The following is a 20,203-nucleotide window of genomic DNA, read 5'->3' on the forward strand; positions in this document are numbered from 1 at the left end:
AAAATGATCCAGGTGCTCTGGTTATTAGAGTCTCTATACAGAACTGGAAGCTCTAGAAATGAATAGGAATGAAGGAAATTGCCTACTTTTTAATGATCCTTTTCATGACAAAACAAAAGCTTTCCCTCCTCACAATGATGAATAGGAGGAGGTTTCCCAATACAAATTCATTTGCCTTGTGGTTTTGATTAAATCTATGTACATAGGAAACTTCATATTATAGGAAATACATAATTTCTGTAGTGAGATTCTTACAAATTACGGTATTTGATACAAGGTCAAGAAATTTTTCATTTTGTTCAAAATGTTCCAATGATCTGAAATTGCCATCAGTTTGTTTATGCTCTTCAAAGTCTCTCCTCCCAAACTCTATTAAAATCACCAAACTAAAGATAAAATAAGGAACTTTTTTCCCTCTAAACAGGGAGTTAATGTTTATGGGAAAATAACATTCTTAACAAATAAAACCCAGGGGATCTAGTCAGGCAAAGAATAAATCCTCATTTTTCGCACAACTTTCAAACTGGTAAACAATACAAAAATTCAAAAATAGTTTCTTTTCAACTCAAGTGATATAATGTACAAAGTAAGTTTGTACGTAATGGTAATGCCAGATCAGCTTTCCAGACATGAAGATTCAATGATTAGAGGCTTAACTTTAATATGCAAAGTAGAGGGTTGGGTAGAAACGGAGGGGGCATCAAGATAAATAACCCACACAACTGGAAGTGGATGTTTCAGTCATTTCCTCTCTGAGGATATAGAGGGCATATTGGATAATGGTCAGACTACCTGAAAGGAAACCACAAGCTGATTATTTCCACTCCAAGGGATGGTTTTTAAAAACCAGTTCTTATTCTTTACCATTGATTAGAAGTCTAAATGAAAGGCTACATATGGTGAAAGATATATACATTCAGCCATCACAAGAGAAGGGCGATAAATTATTCCGGGTGCCTGCGGAGAACTCCCTAATCCACTCTTTCAATTTTCACTCTCACCTGTGAAAGAGCCTGAAACTGTATGCCAATTGGTTGTTAATAATATGCTTTGGAAGGGAGCAAGTTGAAATTGTTCCCAAAATGGCAAATCAAAAGACAAAGTATGTGTGTCTACTACTGTTGAATGAAATTATATATCAGAACAAAAGACCGCGTCTGCAGTACAGGACTGAAGTATGCTTTCATACATCCTATAAAATCCACGGTCTGGGCAGCACAAAGCTCTGGAGAGCTTATATTTCTACTCCCAGAGGAATAGCCTAACATAGATGTAGCCAACGGAAGCCTCCAAAAGGAAGTTTGTGATAGGAAATTTAAAATAATTGTTTATAAATTTGTAGTTTCCAGATTGGGTTTCTATTGTGCCTGCCAAACATTCTCCTTCTCTTTCTGTGGGTTAGCAACACAAATATGCATTTCATTTGCTTATTAATAGAAGGAAGTGGTGATTCAGCCACTTTGTAAGGACGCCCTAGTTTTCGCATCTCTGCTCTCCTTCCACAGAACACTGGGAAATGTGACAGGTCACAGCCAGCAGGCAGGGAGAGCACAGACGCTGGGAGCAGGAAGCGCAAGCCCCTTGCCTCTCTGCAGCCCAGGCCGCCTCCCTCTGACCTCCTGACTAGTGCTCACCTCAGTCCCTGGACGGCCCCTGCTGCTCCATCCTGTCCCTGTCCTCAATTCGGATGCTCAACTGGGCAGCAGAAATACTATCACCAAATGCTTTCTTTTTCGTAGTTTCCAAATGCCAGTTTTCCTCAAAAGTGTTTCCTCCTCAAATGTGTCAAGCAAGAGAGACTCTCTTGTGGCCTTTCTCTAAAAAGTTTGCAGGTCTGTATTTATTTGCTACAGAAAGATCGAATATAAGCATTCTAGAGCTTAGTGCTGGCCACATGCCGCTTACAAGCCCTGTGCCCTACGTACGTCACTCCCCTTCTCTTACAGCTGGTGAGGAAAACAGGGCAATACTACCAGCCCTGCCTACTTCACAGGGTCATAGCATCAAGTGATCTACATGAAAGGGCTTTTGATCTCTACCTTCCAATTAAACATATTGCATAGTTATTAGCCAAGAATGCTTGTTAAGTGAAGGATGTACATTTATACATCACAGCCAAAGTTATAAGGCTATACATATGGAATATGAAAGCTGAATCAAGGAAAGGGATGAAGGAGGAAAGATTTATAGAGGAGGGAAAAGAGAGCAATAAAGGACAAGTGTGAGGGTACACCTGGGCATGTTGGCACGGAGCTGAAGAAGCACAGCTTGAAGAGGTACTTATTTGAGAACATCACTGTGATGGTTAATTACATGTCCACATGGCTAGCTGACAGTGCCTAGTTGTTTGGTCAAACACTACTCTAGATGTTGCTGTGAAGATATTTTATAGATGTGATTGACATTTACAATCAGTTGACTTAAGTAAAGTGGATCACCCTCAATAATGTTGGTGGGCTTTGTTCAATCAGTCAAAGGTCTTAAGGGAAAAACTGAGGTTTCCCCAAGAAGAAGTCATTTTGCCTCAAGACTGTAGCACAGAAACACTGTCTCAGTTTCCATCCTGCTGGCCTGCCCTTCAGATTTCAGACTTACCACCCCCACAATTACATGAGCCAATTCCCTAAAATAAATCTCTCTATATATAGATATTCCCTTGGTTGTGTTTCTCTGGAGAACCCTGACTGATACAATCACCAAGGCCATTTTTATTGGAAAACACAGTGGATTCTTTTTAGTCTTTACCTTGTTTGCCATTTTGCAGGAATATGTGCACTCCAACCACACCAGCAATACAGTATAGAGAGAACATGGCCCCAAGTAATGATCATTTTTGGTCACAATGAGAAGAGTTGGTGTCTTTCAAAATCAATAAACATCTCCAGTTAGATATCTTACCAATAACTCAAACTCAAATTGTTCATATAAAACACCCCCTTTTTTGAGTTGCTGCTCCTGCACTGTCCTATTCTATCTTCACTGAAGAATCATCCTTTACTTCTCTGGTTCACTCCTCATATCCATTCTATAAATCCTTGATCTCTTCCCTGGTAACCTTTCTCAGATGAAGCCCATCCTATGCACACCTTTAGCCCAGCCCAGACTTTCTTTGAGTTTCCTCCAGCAGCTATCCTGCAAATTACTCTCAGACCAATCATTCTAAATAGCTTTCATTTATTGCTTACCATCTGCCTATAGCTTTTTCTATCAAAATTTAAATTCAAACTGCTAAGTCTGGTGTTCAAGGCTCTCCATGTAGAATTCTGGCCAGTGCTCCCCGGATGATCTCTACTGCTTCTATCAGGACCAGCCCCTCCAGAAGTCTTGGCCTCTCCAATCTCATTACCATCTCTCAGGCCACCCCCTTCCTCTCCACTGATCCATTTATTTCCCATCTTCCAAGTCTCAGCTCAAGTTCTAATTTTCCTAGCCCTTCATGTGCTTAATGAAACTTCCTCTTTTTGAACCAGTGCTGTGACTATCTGGCTCATTCATTTGACATTTAAGCATAAAATGACTTGTATTATTAATAAATAGCAAACATAGGTGAAGACTTTTCTCTTCAACCATATTAAAAGCTGTCTGAGACAGGGACTATATTTTTAAAATAGTTTAAGGAATGAAAAGAAGGGAGGGAGGGAGACCCTAAAAGGGAGACGTCCCTTTGTGCTCACAGGCTATGAGGTGCAGCTTGGCACCAGGTGTATCTTCCATCCAGATGCTGTACTTCTTATTTCACCTTGTGGGAATAACCAAAAGAGACATTTTAATAAAACGTGCTGTTCTGAGGGTACGCGCGCATTCCAGTTGTGGTTGATTTGTATTACATCCATTTTACACCCTGGGGAGAGTGGCTGATGGGTATAGGCCACAGTCAGGGAACAAAGCGATGTTAATTAAAGTGCTTGGGGATGCTCTGAACAGCAGCATCGAGGCCTTTTTCATTGGTAAACACAGTGGACACTTTCAGTCTTTACGCTATTTGCCACATTGCAGCATCTGACACGGTTCACCACTCTCTTCACTTCGAGGCTCTTCCCTTGTGTCTCCCACGGCAGCAGTACATCCTAACTCTCCTCCACCTCTCTACGCACTCCCTCTCAGTCTCCTTTCAGGGCTCCAATGTTTCCACCTATTCTTAAACGATAAACTCTTACGGGGGGGAGGTCTCATCAAGACCTCATGCACGAGCTGAGCAGCCCGATCTGCTCAGTCACTTCCACAAACAGCTCCACTTTGATTTTTCCTAAAGCTCTCTCACTCCAGCTCAGACCTCTCCCCTGAGTGGAAGACCAACATGGCCAACTGGCTACTGGATGTTTCCATATGGAAGTCCACTATGCATCTAAAACCCAGCAACTCCACATCAGATCTCAGCATCATCCCCTACCCAAACCTGCCCTTCCTTGTTTATTCTCTATCCTGATGGCCTGCACTATTATCCTCCAGAGGAAGGCCTGAGAATCACCCCACCTCTCCCTCCTTCCCCCCACCCCTCCTTCCTTCCCCCCACCCCCACATCTAGGCACACGTTTCTGCCATTTCTCCCTCATTAACACCACCTGAATCTGTCCTATTCTCTCCATCTCTCCAGGCCATATTATTTCTCACTAAATAAATGCAACAATACCCTAATGACCTTTCTCTTCCCGTTTGTCCTCCTGTTTTTTATCAAGAGTGGTCTCCCTCAAATGTTAGTCTGACCATGCCACCCCCTGCTTAAATCTGTCAACCTCTGCATACCGTTAGGATAATTACTTAGCGTGGCATGCAAGGTCCTTCACAGCCTCATCCTGCTCCAACCTCTGTTCTATTTATTTCCCAATCCTCTCTTGAACTTTACATTTCATTTAATATGCAGTTCCCCAAATGCCATTCTTTCTTGTGCCTCAAAGGCTTTGAAAATGCTAGCCTCCCTGAAAACATTGTACTACTTAGATTTTTCACTTAGACAACTCCTTGACTTATCTCAGACCCAGAGGCATCCTTGATCCCCTCCCCACCCAAATCTGGACTATTTACCCTTCTCTGGTTCTCCCATTGTACCTTAACATACCCTGAGCATACTTCTTCTCACATCATATTGCTATGTTTTTGTTTCGTTTTGTTCCCACTAGACTCTAGGGTCCTTGAAGATGTGGCTATGTCTTATTTGCAATTTTATCCCCATCATATATAGCAGAGGGCATGGCACATATTAGGCATTCAATGAGTTTGAGGAATGAATCAGTGAGTGAATGGGCACTGTATTTTAAATAAATGTATGAGCTGATTATTAATAATCCTTTAAAGTCTCTCCTGCCTCTATATCCTATGATTCCATCCTTTATTCATTTCCTTGGCCATACAGAAATATTTTCTAATAAAGAATTCTGCAGAAATAAAAGCTAGAGGGGCCGGCCCCATGGCTTAGCAGTTAAGTTTGCGCGCTCCACTACTGGCGGCCCGGGGTTCGGATCCTGGGCGCGCACTGACACACTGCTTGTCCAGCCATGCTGAGGTGGCGTCCCACATACAGCAACTAGAAGGATGTGCAACTATGACATATAACTATCTACTGGGGCTTTGGGGAGAAAAAGGGAAAAAAAAGGAGGAGGATTGGCAATAGATGTTAGCTTAGGGCCGGTCTTCCTCAGCAAAAAGAGGAGGATTGGCATGGATGTTAGGTCAGGGCTGATCTTCCTCAAAAAAAAAAAAAATGCTAGAGATGTACATGTGTATTTTTGAGACTCAAAATATTAGCAAGTAAGAAAACAAGGAAAAGTTTTATTTTATTTAACTCTAAGCAAATCTTAAGAAAGCACGAGGACTTGTGAAAATAAAAAGTGTATTAAAAATATCTTTCATAATGATTTTAAAAAACCCATAAGAACATGTAGGTAACACGAGACACTTTAGATTCCATGGCTTGATGTCTTTTTAATTCCACCAAAGCAGAACTAAAGTTCATTTAATAACTAAAGGAGGAAATTCTTTCTATACTGTAATCCAGGACCCAATTCAGATCAAACAGGTCACTTGGCTAACTTAGGTAGGCCAACTTCATGGTGTCCACATAATCACAAATTAAGCAGGAGACACTCTTTATATGAGAGAAAACCATAGCACTAAGGAGCTAGTTTAGAAGAATGTGGACACTGAGGCCTTCTCTGCAATCATAGGCTGCCAAAGATTATTGACTGCTTAGCCGCTTATGAGGAAACAATAATCTACCCTTAAATCACTCGTTCAACCTTGTCCAAAATAGTAACATTCAAAATGTGTCCAAGGGGCCGGCCCAGTGGTGTAATGGTTAAGTTCGTGTGCTCTGCTTTGGTGGCCCAGGGTTTGCAGGTTTGGATCCTGGGTGCAGACCTACTCAGCACTCATCAAGCCATGCTGAGGTGGCATCCCACATAGAAGAGCTACAACTCTACAACTATGATACACAACTACGTACTGGGGCTTTGGGGAGAAAAAAGAAAAAAGAGGAGAATTGGCAACAGATGTTAGAGGGGCCAATCTTCCTCAAAAAAAAAAAATTGTGTCCAAATTGCTTTCTAACAGCACTTTATTTTAGAGTGGCTTTCTTGGCTAGTTATTACCTCACAAATCCACAGAAGTCATATAATTACTCCCTAATTTGTCCCATTAGACATTTATAGGCCTGCATAGGCAGCCAGCCTCAGGAATTCAGCAACGTGACTCAGTTTTGGTCACAAGAAAGTCAAGCAGGAAGGAGTGACATGACACCCCATCTGTTTGTAGACTGGATACTTGAGAGGTCTGCAGGGGTCCCATCGGCAACCAAGAGCAAAGACCTGAACACTGAGAGGCTCTCTTTGTTATGAAAAGAAACACTCTTCTAGCTCTCTCCTGTTTCATCTACCAAGCATCTCTGGGGGAGAGAGGATTCATCCCTGAACTCCCCCTTGTTTGTGTCGATCATCTGTTTCCCACCATGAGAATGGCAGGTGCTCACTTTTCAAACCTCATAAAAGTCGCTCTAAAAGTGTTAGTCATTTTTTCGAAGAAGTATTACTAAAAATTAAACTTTCACCTGAAACAATTGGGAATATGAAATGAGATAGATAACCAGAATTGTTCCTAGCTGAGAAGGTCACCCTGGACCCAAAATTGATACAGATACAAGGCAATAAAGTTGCTCAGGAGCAGGAAAAACAGGAAGGAGAAGAAAGAGAAGGCCATACAGTGTGTGTTGGTGCTTAAAGGTTCTGTAAGCGCTTAAAGATCAAAAGCCCTCATTATCGATGAGGTTACAAAGTAACCTGGGGGGCCTGGGGCTCGTGGCCTGGCATTAATACCCCGGTCTTCTTACAAACCACTCCCAACTTTTACGTTGTTCTTTAAAAATAAAAACAAGAAACTCTTCCTTTTTATCTCTTTTTTTGTTCAAGGATTCTAGTGATAATAGTTTTGATGAATGTTTTTCTTCTCTAAAAGGTTACAATAAGACAGCGGTCACATTATTACCCAAGTGACATGGCTATGCACATCTCTCTGGGGATTTCTGGTTCTTTCTATTTCTTAAGGAATTATTTCCAGACAGGGCACCAGAGACTGGCTGTACACCAAATCTGTTTCCCTTGTCTTCTGAGCCCACAGATACATTTCTCTGCCTCCTTTGCAGGTAGGTGTGAATATGTGACTTGACTCTTGCCAAAGAAATGTGGTCAAAAGTGACACAAACTATAAAATCCTGTACTTCTAGTGCTGGCCAAAAAAATCCTCCTCTCTGACCTTCCACTCTCTTTCCTTATTTATCTTACCTGATGGCTGTGTATCTATGCCCAGGGCAACCTCAGGATGCACACAGGAAAGATGGCAGAGTCTCCACTAGTCTATGTCCCTGAAAGAAGCACTGCCCCACACGATGTATAAGAGAGAAACTTCTGCTGTGTAAGCCACTCAGTCTCACTGCTTGTCTGTTATAACAGCTAAGGTCATTCTAAAACAGATGGTATCCAGAAACAGACCAGAAGAAAAAACAATGTTGCAAAGAAAAATATTGTCAATATCTTTGTATGTCTATTTCCTTCTCCTCTTCCTTCTTTTTTTTCTTTTTTGCTTTAACACTCTTATTTCTATCAATTTTATGAGGGCCTTTGCCCGTTATCTTTGCCCCTTCAAGAATTCCAAAGTTCTGCTTAACCTGGCACTAAATCTATGTAAACAATATCAGAGGAAGTGTTGAAACAAATTGCCACTGAACACAGTTGCCTCAAATATGGTAGCTTGAAGCACTCAAAACAGAAGACATGAAAGACACTGGGGAATCTAGTGTAAGAATTATAGTTACACATATTCTTTTTTCTATCTTTTGTTCCAGGAGACAAACCTGTGTGCAGGGTCCCAGAATGAAATACCCATCTGTGACAGCCTATGGTCATTCCATTATAACTCTGTCCTCAAACCGCCTTTAAACATGAATTAATTCTCCAGGTTTGCTTTGTGTGTGTCTTTGGTTTGTTATAGTGACTACGTCTGAATTGATCTAGCTGTCCTGGTATTTTGTAGCAATACTGCTTTCTATAAGATAAATGGTTAGCTCCCTCCATCAACAATAACACCCTATTATTATAGAAAAATAACAGTCACTACACATGCAAAAGCACACTTTTTGAGCCCAAATAGAAATCAAAATATTTTAATAATTAAGCAGGAATATAACAAAGAAGCAATTAAAGGAACATTTGCTGAAATACTCAATGACAATTTGATATTCAGTTTTCTCGACTCAAAAGCCAAAGCTCATATCTCCACACAGTTTACTTCTGTTAGACGGGAACTAGATGATTTATAAGTTTGTTTTGAGTAACTGGTAGTATGAAAGAGCACATACGAGATGGAAGATCTACAGACAACTAAGAAAAGCTTAAAAGAATCATAGAGAAAAGAGGGTAGCATAAGACACAACAAAGAAGGTAGTTGCAAAGAAGATGGTAACACTTACACCTTACTTGCCTGAAAAACATCTTGTAGAAATATGGGGGGGGGGGAATGGGCTTTGAAGAAGGATATACCTGGGTTCAAATTCTGGTTCTGCCTCCTACTAAATGTGAGTGCTTGGACAAATTACTTGACCTGCCCAAACCTCAGTTTCCTCCTCTGTAAAATGGGTATAATGAATGTCTAGATCACAGGGCTGGTATGAGAATTGGTATGTAAAGTGACAGGTAGTTACTATAAATTGTAGTTATTAGTCTATCTGGAAAAGATTTACTATTGACTTAAAAGTCGTGTTGTTTTTTCAATATGAAGTAAAGATAGAATTTCTCATCTAAAAGTTCTACAGAGACTTCTTTTCCTAATTCATCTACCACATTGGCAGAAATTACATGTAAGCTGTACTTGGCTAAGTCTGCTCCATTCATCTGTCAACAAGATTCTGGCCTTCAGATGGAGTTGACAATCGCTGAAGGTGAATGGAACAGAACAGGCTGCCCAACAGCGTCGTATTTCACACTTCAGAGGGTCCTACGCTCCCAACAATAACATCATCTCTCTGTCAGTCAAGCACAATTATGGGGCTTGATAGACTGAGACAAACAAAAAAGCAAGTTAAAGCAGGTCTCTGGACGCCTTTCTGGCTACGGTTGTATGACTTGTTTGATTCTGTTTCCTGTGAACATTAGAATGGCACCTCCTTTGCGGACAAAAGGACAGAGAAACCCCGTCCCCCATTGACTCTGTAAAGGTCAAAACTAGTGCAAAATTTGCTACATTTGAAAACCCTGAAGTCGTTTTGTAAATTTTGATCATACTCTTTGCTTCTTATTGAAACACAAATGTATTTTTAAGATATCCAAAATAGAAGGTACAATTTCATGCCATCTGGAATCAGGTAACAGAATGGTCAGACAAATCATTCTAGCAAACACATCTGTGATATCTGAGTTAGGCGCTCAAAGCACTTGCCTAGATTCCTTTAGAGCAGTGTTTTAATACATGTTACCTTTATAAGAAAGAAAATAGGAAAAAGCACCTGATATTCACATAAAAATAAATTACATACATTATCATAAAATTGCTCCACTGCAGCCTTTTATAGTGGAGACTCCTGTGGTAGCAATATCTTTTTCTCAAAATAGATAAGGCTGAGTAGTAAGCTGAACAGATTCCTAAAGAGTAGATTGACGTGTGAGATCTAATTCAAGCTGTATTTCAAGTTTTAAATTATAAATGATTTCAATATGCAAGATACAGAAACTGACACAAGAAACACCTTAGCCACACATAATTCTAGTGTGATATATCCAAGGTTTCCAAAAAATATCAAATGAAGATGTAGGGGCCGGCCCCATGGCTGTTGAGTGCGTGCGCTCCGCTGCTGGTGGCCCTGGGGTTCGGATCCTGGGCGTGCACCAACACACTGCTTGTCTGGCCATGCTGAGGCCGCGTCCCACATACAGCAACTAGAAGGATGTGCAACTATGACATACAACTATCTCCTGGGGCTTTGGGGAAAAAAAGGAGGAGGATTGGCAATAGATGTTAGCTCAGGGCTGGTATTCCTCAGCAAAAAGAGGAGGACTGGCACGGATGTTAGCTCAGGGCTGATCTTCCTCAAAGAAAAAATAAAATGAAGATGTAAATGTAAGGTTGCTAAATTAAATTTTATCATTAAGCTTTTTTTTTTAACCTTACTTGAGAGTAGTACTTTAGGAAGGCAATGAAAAAAGGTGACTCCCAGTGACAAAAGAGATCTGCCATTGTCCCTCAGGTGAGTCAAGCTTTCGTTTGTTTGCTTGTTTTAATGAGAGCTCTAGTGTTGCCTTTGGCACTACTAACTACACTTCACAACAAAGTGAGAGTGAATGCCAAGAAAACACACATCAGGACACCAGGTCACACATCACAATCTCTCCGTCCACGTGAAGCCACAGGACCACAGAAGCTCACGGCTAGAAGGCGGTTCCAGGGGTTTACCTAACACAGGTTCTGTGTCACGGATTGCTCACCAGAAGCAAGACAATTTAAGTGCTCAGACGACCACTGTGCTTCGCATTTCATTTACAGAATGGAGGCGAGGACAATTGAGAAAATGGCAGCGTAAGCTTTGATACTTTATCCAATTTCTTATTTGTGGAGAGAGGTAAATAATTTAAAACAAAACACACAAAATTAGGGAAATGAAATTTCTCTAAAAATAAAATTACGGTAACTTTCAGATTTCAGTTCATCAAAAAGAAGTGGAAGAAAAAAATACACATAAAATTAAATGATGCTAAAAACAGGAAGAGTATGGTCACTACAAGTTATAACTGTCAATAATTGGATATTGCATCTCAATAAATATATCATTGATAAACCTATTTAATCATGATCTTGCCACTGTTCATTAACTTTTATTGAGATGCAAGAAATATGATGGTAATATTCTATAAATCCACTTACTCTAAAGCAAAATTTGTTGAAAGGAAAATAATTCTTGAAAATCATATATAGGGGTTTAGAAATTGGAGGCTCAAGAGGATTTCATTATAAGATATTTCACCCATGATATAGGGTCCCAACTACTATGATAAGACTCCACTGTATTAGTAAAAATAGCCTAATCAATATATATTTTTTTCTCTTTTTCACAATCAGTGGTTTTCTATCTTACCAAATGCGAGTGACTTGAATTATCTTTTAGTCAGTATGAAAACTCATGATGATACTTTATTTCTTGGATTAATGCAGTTTGCTAAACACACAACTTTCTAAAAATGCAGTTGAGATGGGCAGTATTAACACTTGTTTTATAAATTAGCCACTTACATTTTTTGGTCATGCTTTTATTATATGTAATTATTTATATCAAGGAATACGATTTGACCTATGGCCTGCCTAACCTGTGTGACAATGAGACATGTTATCACACGCTTATAATTCATAAGGAATAGGGAAAATTGGTAAGTGGAAAGGGTTTAAAATCAGACATTATCAATGAATTCCAACTTTGCAAACCCTCTCTAGTGGTGCAACCATTGACAATTAACCTCCATGAGCCTCAGTTTCCTCACTAAACAATGGGAATGGTAACATCAGAGGACTGTGTGAGACAAATGAAAGTATGTCTGTAAAGTGCCTACAATATGGCCTGCAATATACTAGGGGTTTAAAACATGTTAGTTCTCTTTTCTTTTTACATAAGTATGTAGGGAACCTGGACTAACAGATGACCCCAAGAAAGCAAGAGCTACACGGCTGCCTAAATTTGTGAAGGACCAAAGAGGAAACACTAGAATCCTGAATGTCACCATAAAGAAGAAATGAGATTTAATGACCTTTTGGCGTGCCTAATACTTACACAAAAAGAAGCCGTGAACACTCTATTCAGATCTCCAGAGTTGCCTCTGGGTAGTAGTGGTTTGTTTCTAGTTTTAAAGACAGAGGCTTAAATATGAAGCCAAAGAATAAGTCTCCTAGACCTGGGGCATGCCATCTGCCTAGCATTAAGCAAGAGCTGAAAGTCAGTTACAGAAGCAAAGTCATTTCTAACATGATTTATGTTGCATCCTTGAACATGGCAGGAAGACTGCAAAAGATATTTGGAAGCCAGTGCTTCCTCCGAATAAAGTAAACGAGTATATGCTAAGCCCGTCTCCCCGGACCATGCTGGCCTGTTAGATAAGTTGCCAATGTGGAGTTTGTGAATCTTGGAGCAAACTGGTTATTTGGGATGCGGAAATATCTCAAGGCCAATGATCACTGCTACTGTAAATGTACGGTACACAATACAAACACTGGGGTCAGACAGCAGATATCCAGAATATTACTCAAAAACACATCTAGCTCAAAGCTGACAAGATAATCTGTTCCTGTGAGTGCAAAGCACACTGGAATGCTGCAGCTATGACCCACTCAAGGAAAGGAAAAAGCAAGGGCATCTCTCCAGGGGCTCCATCTCAGGCTCTTCATGCAGGCAAAGCTCCAACAGACTTCAAAGGAGTGTAGCCTAAGGAGCGAGGACTGGACCAAGCCCATGGAGGGGTATCACTTCCACGATTATATTGCCATCTACATTTGGTGGACTGGCAAATGCAAATATTTCAGATACAAGTTTAAACAGATGAAAAAAGAAGTGTGAAATAGCTTGGAGATCTGCTTGCAAAAGAAACCTCAGAATTCCAGGAGAATCATTTAATACCAGGAGCTTCGTAAGTTATTCCAAAAGACCCAAGAGAGTAATTAGTGTGTGATCGTATTAAAAATAAAAATTTTTTTAATTGACACATACTGCACTCCAACATATCCAAAACAGTATGCTTAAAAAATAATTTCCCAAAGTTAAGTATTCTTAAAAGGTCAGTAACATTTTTCTAATTGGAATATAGACTATATTTTGATGTTTTAACAAAGTTTTAACATACGTGATCCTGATCAATATAGAAGAGCCAAAATGCAGCAAATATACTTACAGGAGGACCTATGGTGGGGGGTGGAGAGAGTAAGAAAAAGAGAGAGACAAATTAGTGAATACGCAAAATATTGAGATTAAATGAAAGATTAAAGCATTGTCATAATCATCAACACAATACAAGAGACACAGAAGTCATTTAGAATTCAGTGATTCTTAATCTTTTTTTAGGTCATGGACCCTTTGAGACTATATCAGAAAAATGCATTTACATTTATCTGCACACAAAATTTTACGTGAAATTTCAAAGACTATCCAGATTCCTCGAGGCCTGTTTATGGATTACTGAGAGGTGCATATACCTTAAGCAAAGACTGTCTAATTTATATACCTCAAAGTTTAGATAAAATGTGAATCAGGAGAATCTTTGGTCGCTTATGATAGACCAGTTATAGAGAATTGATACACAACATCCTTAAGTTTGGTAAAATGGCTAAATCAGAAATGTATCCATTGTTTGTTCTAAGAATGTTTTTCATTCAGTAGTATTGTCAATATATAAAAGACTACGTCCTGATGTTTATATGTTTCTTTAAAACTATGTATTCTCATCAAAACACAGGCAAAGTCTAAGAAAATTTCAATATTTTACACACCATATGCTTAATTAAAACACCAATTCTAAGGAGCCAGGAAATTGGGAATTGACTTTCATATTTTCTGTAAGACTTTACACAAAGACAAAATTTTCACTGTTTTTTTCAATCCTCTTTCTTTTGACACAAAGAACAATTCAGTGATTATTTGACTCTACTGATAGTTTATCATTTTTTTCCTCAAAACAAGTTTTTAAAGCATCCTCATAATATAAAACTCTGCACCTAGTGAAGGGATATCTAAACAAGTTTCCATTATTTAGACTCCATGAGGCTTAAAGGCAACTTTTGAGAATACTCTTAAAGGAATTAAGCAGGTGCGCAGCCCGAATTATTGAATTTTCATAAACCCTTTTAACTTTGACATCTTTTTTCCAAAAGGAAGAGGAAATAAGACCAGAAACATCAATCTGCTGCCTGCTCTTTATGATGGGTTAGTATTTCCACTGTTTCAACACTTAGTAATCGGTTGTGTTTAATACTGATAAATACTTATAGAAAATACTGGAAAATAACATTTCTTAGCACATTAGAATCAAACCTTAAACTACCTTTCTCTCATCTTGCAAGGAAGAATTGATGGCCTGCTAAGACTTCTGACGGTATATATTTTTGGAGTCTTAGACTTTATAAAAGAAATAAAACAGTAAGTAAACTCACTCATTTGGAAATCTTGGTTTCAAAAAAATTTTTATTTGACTTTTCTGCTTCACTTTGCATGTAAGTATTTGGCCTGAAAGCACAGACTCACTGAAGTTGGCGTCAGAACAATTGGTTGTGTTTCAAGTTCTGCTCATAAAAAACTGCACGGCCTTGGCCGAATCACCTGCCTGCTCTGGGCCTCCGTTTCCTCAACCACAAAATGAAAACGCTGGATTGATTACCAAGGCGGCTGTCATCACTAAAATTCTACAGTTATACAAGAGGAATAAAAATTCTCAAATTTTGAAAAGAATGAGAGTAAAAGCATGACAAAATTGTACCAGTTGGATAAAATAACAATAAAGCTTTCCAAGACATGTGCCCCAGTGTCCCCAGGCAGATGTTTTCAGAGAGAAACCACGTTCACTGACCACCTCCAGAGATGGAGGCGGGGGGGGGGATGCTGCCACACTGTGCGCAGCTGAGAAACCCTCCGATGTACACAGAAAGAACAGACTGAATTTGATACAGTCAATAAGCCAAACCTGGGTGCCCGTGGTTATGAAACAAATAATGTTATAAAATTAATAATATTTTGTAAACTTCTCCTTACTACAGTTTGATAGAAATAAGCAGAAGATAACATTCTAGGTCTGGCAGAAAAGATTTACGCACACACAAGCGCACATGCGCAACCTCTAACCAGACAGTGTAATCATTAATTAGGAGGAACAGATGCAGGGACCTAACCAGAACGTGAATGACATAGAGCAGCTGAAAGAGAGACTTACCAGATTCTCCTCTTCGGCCCCTCTTACCTCGTTTCCCCGGAGGGCCTGAAACACAAAGAATAATTTTTTGAGTGTGATTTAACTTTTTTTTTCTGGTTCCAAAATGGCTAGTAAATAATTTCTATATATTTTATCACTGTTTTTAACTAACAACTTGAAGAAAGGGAGCAGATATTTGTAAAGGCCAGCACTGTCTTTGGTATTTCAGCATGACTCTTAAGCTTCATTTAATTATAAAAGCTACACTAGATTGCTAATCATCTAGTGTTACTTAGGAACACTAAAGATTCAGAATTTTTACTCATCCTGCCTAGATATCATCAATAAAGAAAGGCTTGCTAACCAAACTGGTGGTGTTGAGATTTCAGGTTTCTTAGGAAAATTTCTTTTCTGAAGGTTTCAGTATACTAACAATTAAAATTTCTAAGTACAAATGACTATAGTTTCTCTTCAGTCAGGTCCATCACGATTCTCTTGAAAATATTTAGTTGGCAGTTAATTAAATGTATATATTAGTAATGGAAATAATACTTACAAATTTTTCTATTTTATTAAATGTGAATATACACATATTGGAATTTCTCTAATTGAGAACCAGCTGAGTTAAAATCACACCCTTTTAATTGGAAAGTGTTTAGGTAGTAACTATATGCCTCATTTTTCTAAGGGGCTAGCTCGTTATTGTCGTTCAATAAATATTTAGTCTTTATGATGATCCCACTTTAAAATTGGAGGAAAAACTTCTGTTTTTTTCAGTGAGTTGCCTATAAAGACGACCAAGCTGGTATGTACCAGACTTAGCACAAGATTCTAGACATTCATGGCTTTCAAGCCATTATTCTCAACTATACAATTTCTGCCCTCATTTCCTTGGGTAGGAATAGCTCCCACTGAATTATGGTTCAGGCAAATAGAATAGAATAATTAGTCCACAATGAGAATTGAGGTCTTAAAATATTTGCTGGAAGAAAGAGGCCAAGGAAAACACAGAACTGCCTGGTTTTAAAGAATGAGCTGCTAAGTTGGACTGATGACTTCCGAACTCTAGAAAATTCAGGACACAAGCAATACAGGCCTTAGCATCCAGCTGACTCTCAATGAGGCCCTGAGCTACCGACTTCCACATGGAAACACTATCGTGAGAAACAAAAACATCGGTGGGCCAGTTAGTTTCCCCTCAAGCCCATACACAGAACAAGTTTGGCCATCTGTGTTTTGTAACAGGTTAAAAACAACCAAACAATAAAACTAGTTGAAAATATTAGGAGAAGCAGCTTTACAGCAGAATCCAAAATGGTCATTAGAAATTTTAGGTTTCTTTCTGTATTCTGGAATAAAGAGAAGTTTTAATCATACTCAAGGTATGCTTGGCCAGATTGAGAACAGAAGGAGAATCAAATAAATAGGTAAATAAACCCAATGGGACATAATAGGTATGAAAAATATACATTTATACACACACTCAAACACACACATACACAGATATATATTGACATATTCTGATATATACAATGTCCTTAAGATTAGGAGTCAGATTTTTTTCTATTACAAAATCACATAAACTAGGAAGTATTTAGCAACTACTACAACTTATGATGTCTCTCAGTCTGCACAGTAGGGGTTATAGGTCACATATAAGACATATACCTGCCCTGTAAAGGCAAAGAAGTTGAAAAGATTAAAAGATTACACATGAAAAATTGTTAGTGGCATGTTGTGAAGATGTACAACGAGTTTATGCTCTGATTTGTTCCTTCTACTCAAAACACATGGTCAATTATAAAAATGGAAAAGGTTTTTAGATGAATTTGTATTCAAAAAAGAAATGGGCACGTCCACAGGCCAGAAATGGACCAGAATGCAAAGTGGAGAGCAGGGATAAACCCATGAGCCTGCTGGGTTCCAGTTCTAGAAGTAGGAATGGTGGCTGCGAGTAGTATCCCTGGAGAACAAATACTCAAAAGTTCCCTAATCAGAGCCAGACTCACTTCTTCAAGCCAGCGGCTTGGAAGTGCTGAAGACCTGGGTCTCTGTCTTAAAGATTGAAGAATATAGACATGATCTCTCAATCAGAAAAGGAAGTATGCTTCTGCTGGTTTGATGCCTAACTCTACGGTACCTCCAACACAACTCAGGGGCAGGAGTCCTAAAATGCCACTTTAAGACCAGTCTGGTCTGGAAGGCTGGGAGGTCAGGTAAAGACAAACACAGAATGGTAAGGTAAGAAAGGGTAAGCACAGAGGAAAGAAAGGCTGACACACACACAGAGAAAACTACACTAAAAAAATAATAATAATAAATACCTCATACTCATAATGAGTATACAAATCAAAATTCTAAATCACATGAAGAAATCTAATGCTAAGAAAGGCAGCACTCAACAAGAGGATCATGAATTCTTTCCAGGTATTATTTTTAAGAAATCCTCAGACACAGGTCAGTATATTAATCATGCTTTAAGAGATAAATGAAGATGTAACAGCCAGTAAAGAGCGAGGGATTTTAAATGTAAATTGGGGAAAAAAAGAACAAATGGATTTGAAAGATAACTCAAGAAATCTTGAAAATGAAAAATATAGTCATTGAAATCTTTTAAAAATATAAATCAATTAAATGCTAGCCTAGATATGGCTGAAGAGAAAATTGACATGAAAGATGCAAAATGCTGCCCAGAGAGACAGATCCAATCTCTCTCTCTCTCTCTCTCTCTCTCTCTCTCTCTATTTATCTATCATAGTCTGAATATTAATGTGCTCCCAAAATTCACATGTTGAAATTCTAAGCCCCAAGGATGATAGTATTAGGAGGGGGGGCCTTTGAGAGGTGCTTAAGTCATGAGGCTGGAACCCTCATGAATAGGATTCGCACTCTTATAAAAGAGACCCCAAAGAGCTCCCTAGCCCCTTCCACCGTGTGAGGACCCAGCGAGAAGGCGCCAGCTATGACCCAGGAAGAGGGCCCTAACCAGACGGTGACTGTGCTGGTGCCTTAGACTTCCCAGCCTCCAGAACTGTGAGAAATAAATTTCTGTTGTTTATAAGCCACCCAATCTGTGGTATTTTGTTAGAGCAGCCCGAACAGACTAAGATGCTATCTATCTATCTATCTATCTATCTATCTATCTATCTATCTATCTATGTTAAGAAGCTAAATTTTACTTTCAATAAGAGAATCCAAAAGAAATGATAGAGAGGCCTTTGTTTAACAGATAAAAGATGAGAATTTTCCAGAATTGAATACAGGAGTCCTAAGATTGAACTCATACTCCAAGTGACAAGTAAAAATAAATCACACACAAATTTAGGAATATTCAAGGATAAAGAGAAAATGTTAGGAACGACCAGGGGAAAATTACAGCTGAAGTTAGTTTGACTGACTGCTGTCTCATCCAGGACAAAGGTGCCAGAACGGCCCAGTCTGATTTTTATGACAATCTTAGAAGCCTATAATTATTATTTGTTTATTGGAATTAGTTTTTCATTTTCCTTCTGAAGAATGTTCCTTTTAAACAGTAGAATTTATCAAATAAAAACAATGTGTTTAAAAATAGTTTGAAATAGACAATTTTTAAAAGATAGATTATTAAAAAATCATCAAAGAAACCATGACATCTTTTGAAGAAATCAAGAAACAAAAGTTAGAATATTTCTGAACATGTCTGCCTTGAATATTCACTCAGAAGACTTAAAGAAATGAATCAAATGCTGTGGGAAATCTGGTTTTGTTATATTGAGAATTGAGAAGGAATAGAATCTAAGAAAACTGAAAAGATATTTGGTAAGACAGCTATCTATTGAATATGACAAGGTTTTACAAATAATTTCATAATATTTGAGAGAGAAAATGAAGCCAAACTAAGTTATGAGAAGATGGGAATCTAAACTGTTGGATTTACAAAGAAAATGCTAGATTTGAGAAGAGCATGTTATAATTACTATAGGAAACAGAAGACTGGAGTGAGCATTATATTGAGCTTAGTAAACTAATATATTATACAAAACTCTCAGAAAGACTTAAATAAAGATATTTCTTACAAAGAGAATAAAGAGAAGTTTTGAAGACGTCTACTGTGCAGACGAGACAACTTGATATTGCTTCTGAATTTAACGGCAAAAATAATAAAAAATGGGGGGCCAGCCCAGTGGTGCAAGCGGTTAAGTGTGTGTGCTCCGCTGCGGCGGCCCGGGGTTCGTCGGTTCGGATCCCGGGCGCGCACCAACACACAGCTTGGCAAGCCATGCTGTGGCGGTGTCCCATATAAAGTGGAAGAAGATGGGCACGGATGTTAGCCCAGGGCCAGTCTTCCTCAGCAAAAAAAAGAGGAGGATTGGCAGATGTTAGCACAGGGCTGATCTTCCTCACAAAAAAATAAAATAAAATAAAAATAAAAAATGGTATGGATGGGATAAATTTGACAATGGACAGCTGGCAATTCACCAGAGTGAGAAGATGAAAAATTAGAAGAGACAAACGATAGATGTTTCCCAAGCAAAACTAATGTTAACAATAGTTGGAAAAGTTAGCAACCATTTCCATTCCAAATTGAGCAATAAAGTTTCAGCCAGGCATGAGCTGTAAGAACAAATATAGAAGCTGGAACCTGACTCTTCTTCACTGAATCTGGCCAGATCCTTGCAGCAGAAATTCTCAGTGAATTCTATCAGCAGAAAGACATGACTCTGCAAAAGAAACTGGTTCAAGAATATGAACGGGAAGAGAAAAAGCAGAAGCTATCAGCAACAGACGAAGTGAAAATCTATGAGCAGAGA

At 38.8% G+C, this 20,203-nt stretch overlaps 1 protein-coding gene across 1 annotated transcript in view; it reads right to left on the reverse strand.

Moving 5' to 3' along the window:
* The window catches only part of COL25A1 (collagen type XXV alpha 1 chain), a 440,619-nt gene that overhangs the window by 189,940 nt on the left and 230,476 nt on the right, over positions 1 to 20,203 (reverse strand). Inside the window, exons 3-4 of the mRNA XM_058549892.1 lie at positions 15,435 to 15,479; positions 13,407 to 13,414 (exon numbers count right to left, since the gene is read on the reverse strand). Coding sequence (XP_058405875.1) covers positions 13,407 to 13,414; positions 15,435 to 15,479 — 53 coding nt within the window. The remainder of the gene's footprint in view (positions 1 to 13,406; positions 13,415 to 15,434; positions 15,480 to 20,203) is intronic.

The sequence above is a fragment of the Diceros bicornis genome, chromosome 11 (genome assembly GCF_020826845.1).
Source record: "Diceros bicornis minor isolate mBicDic1 chromosome 11, mDicBic1.mat.cur, whole genome shotgun sequence".
NCBI classification, from domain to species: Eukaryota; Metazoa; Chordata; class Mammalia; order Perissodactyla; family Rhinocerotidae; genus Diceros; species Diceros bicornis.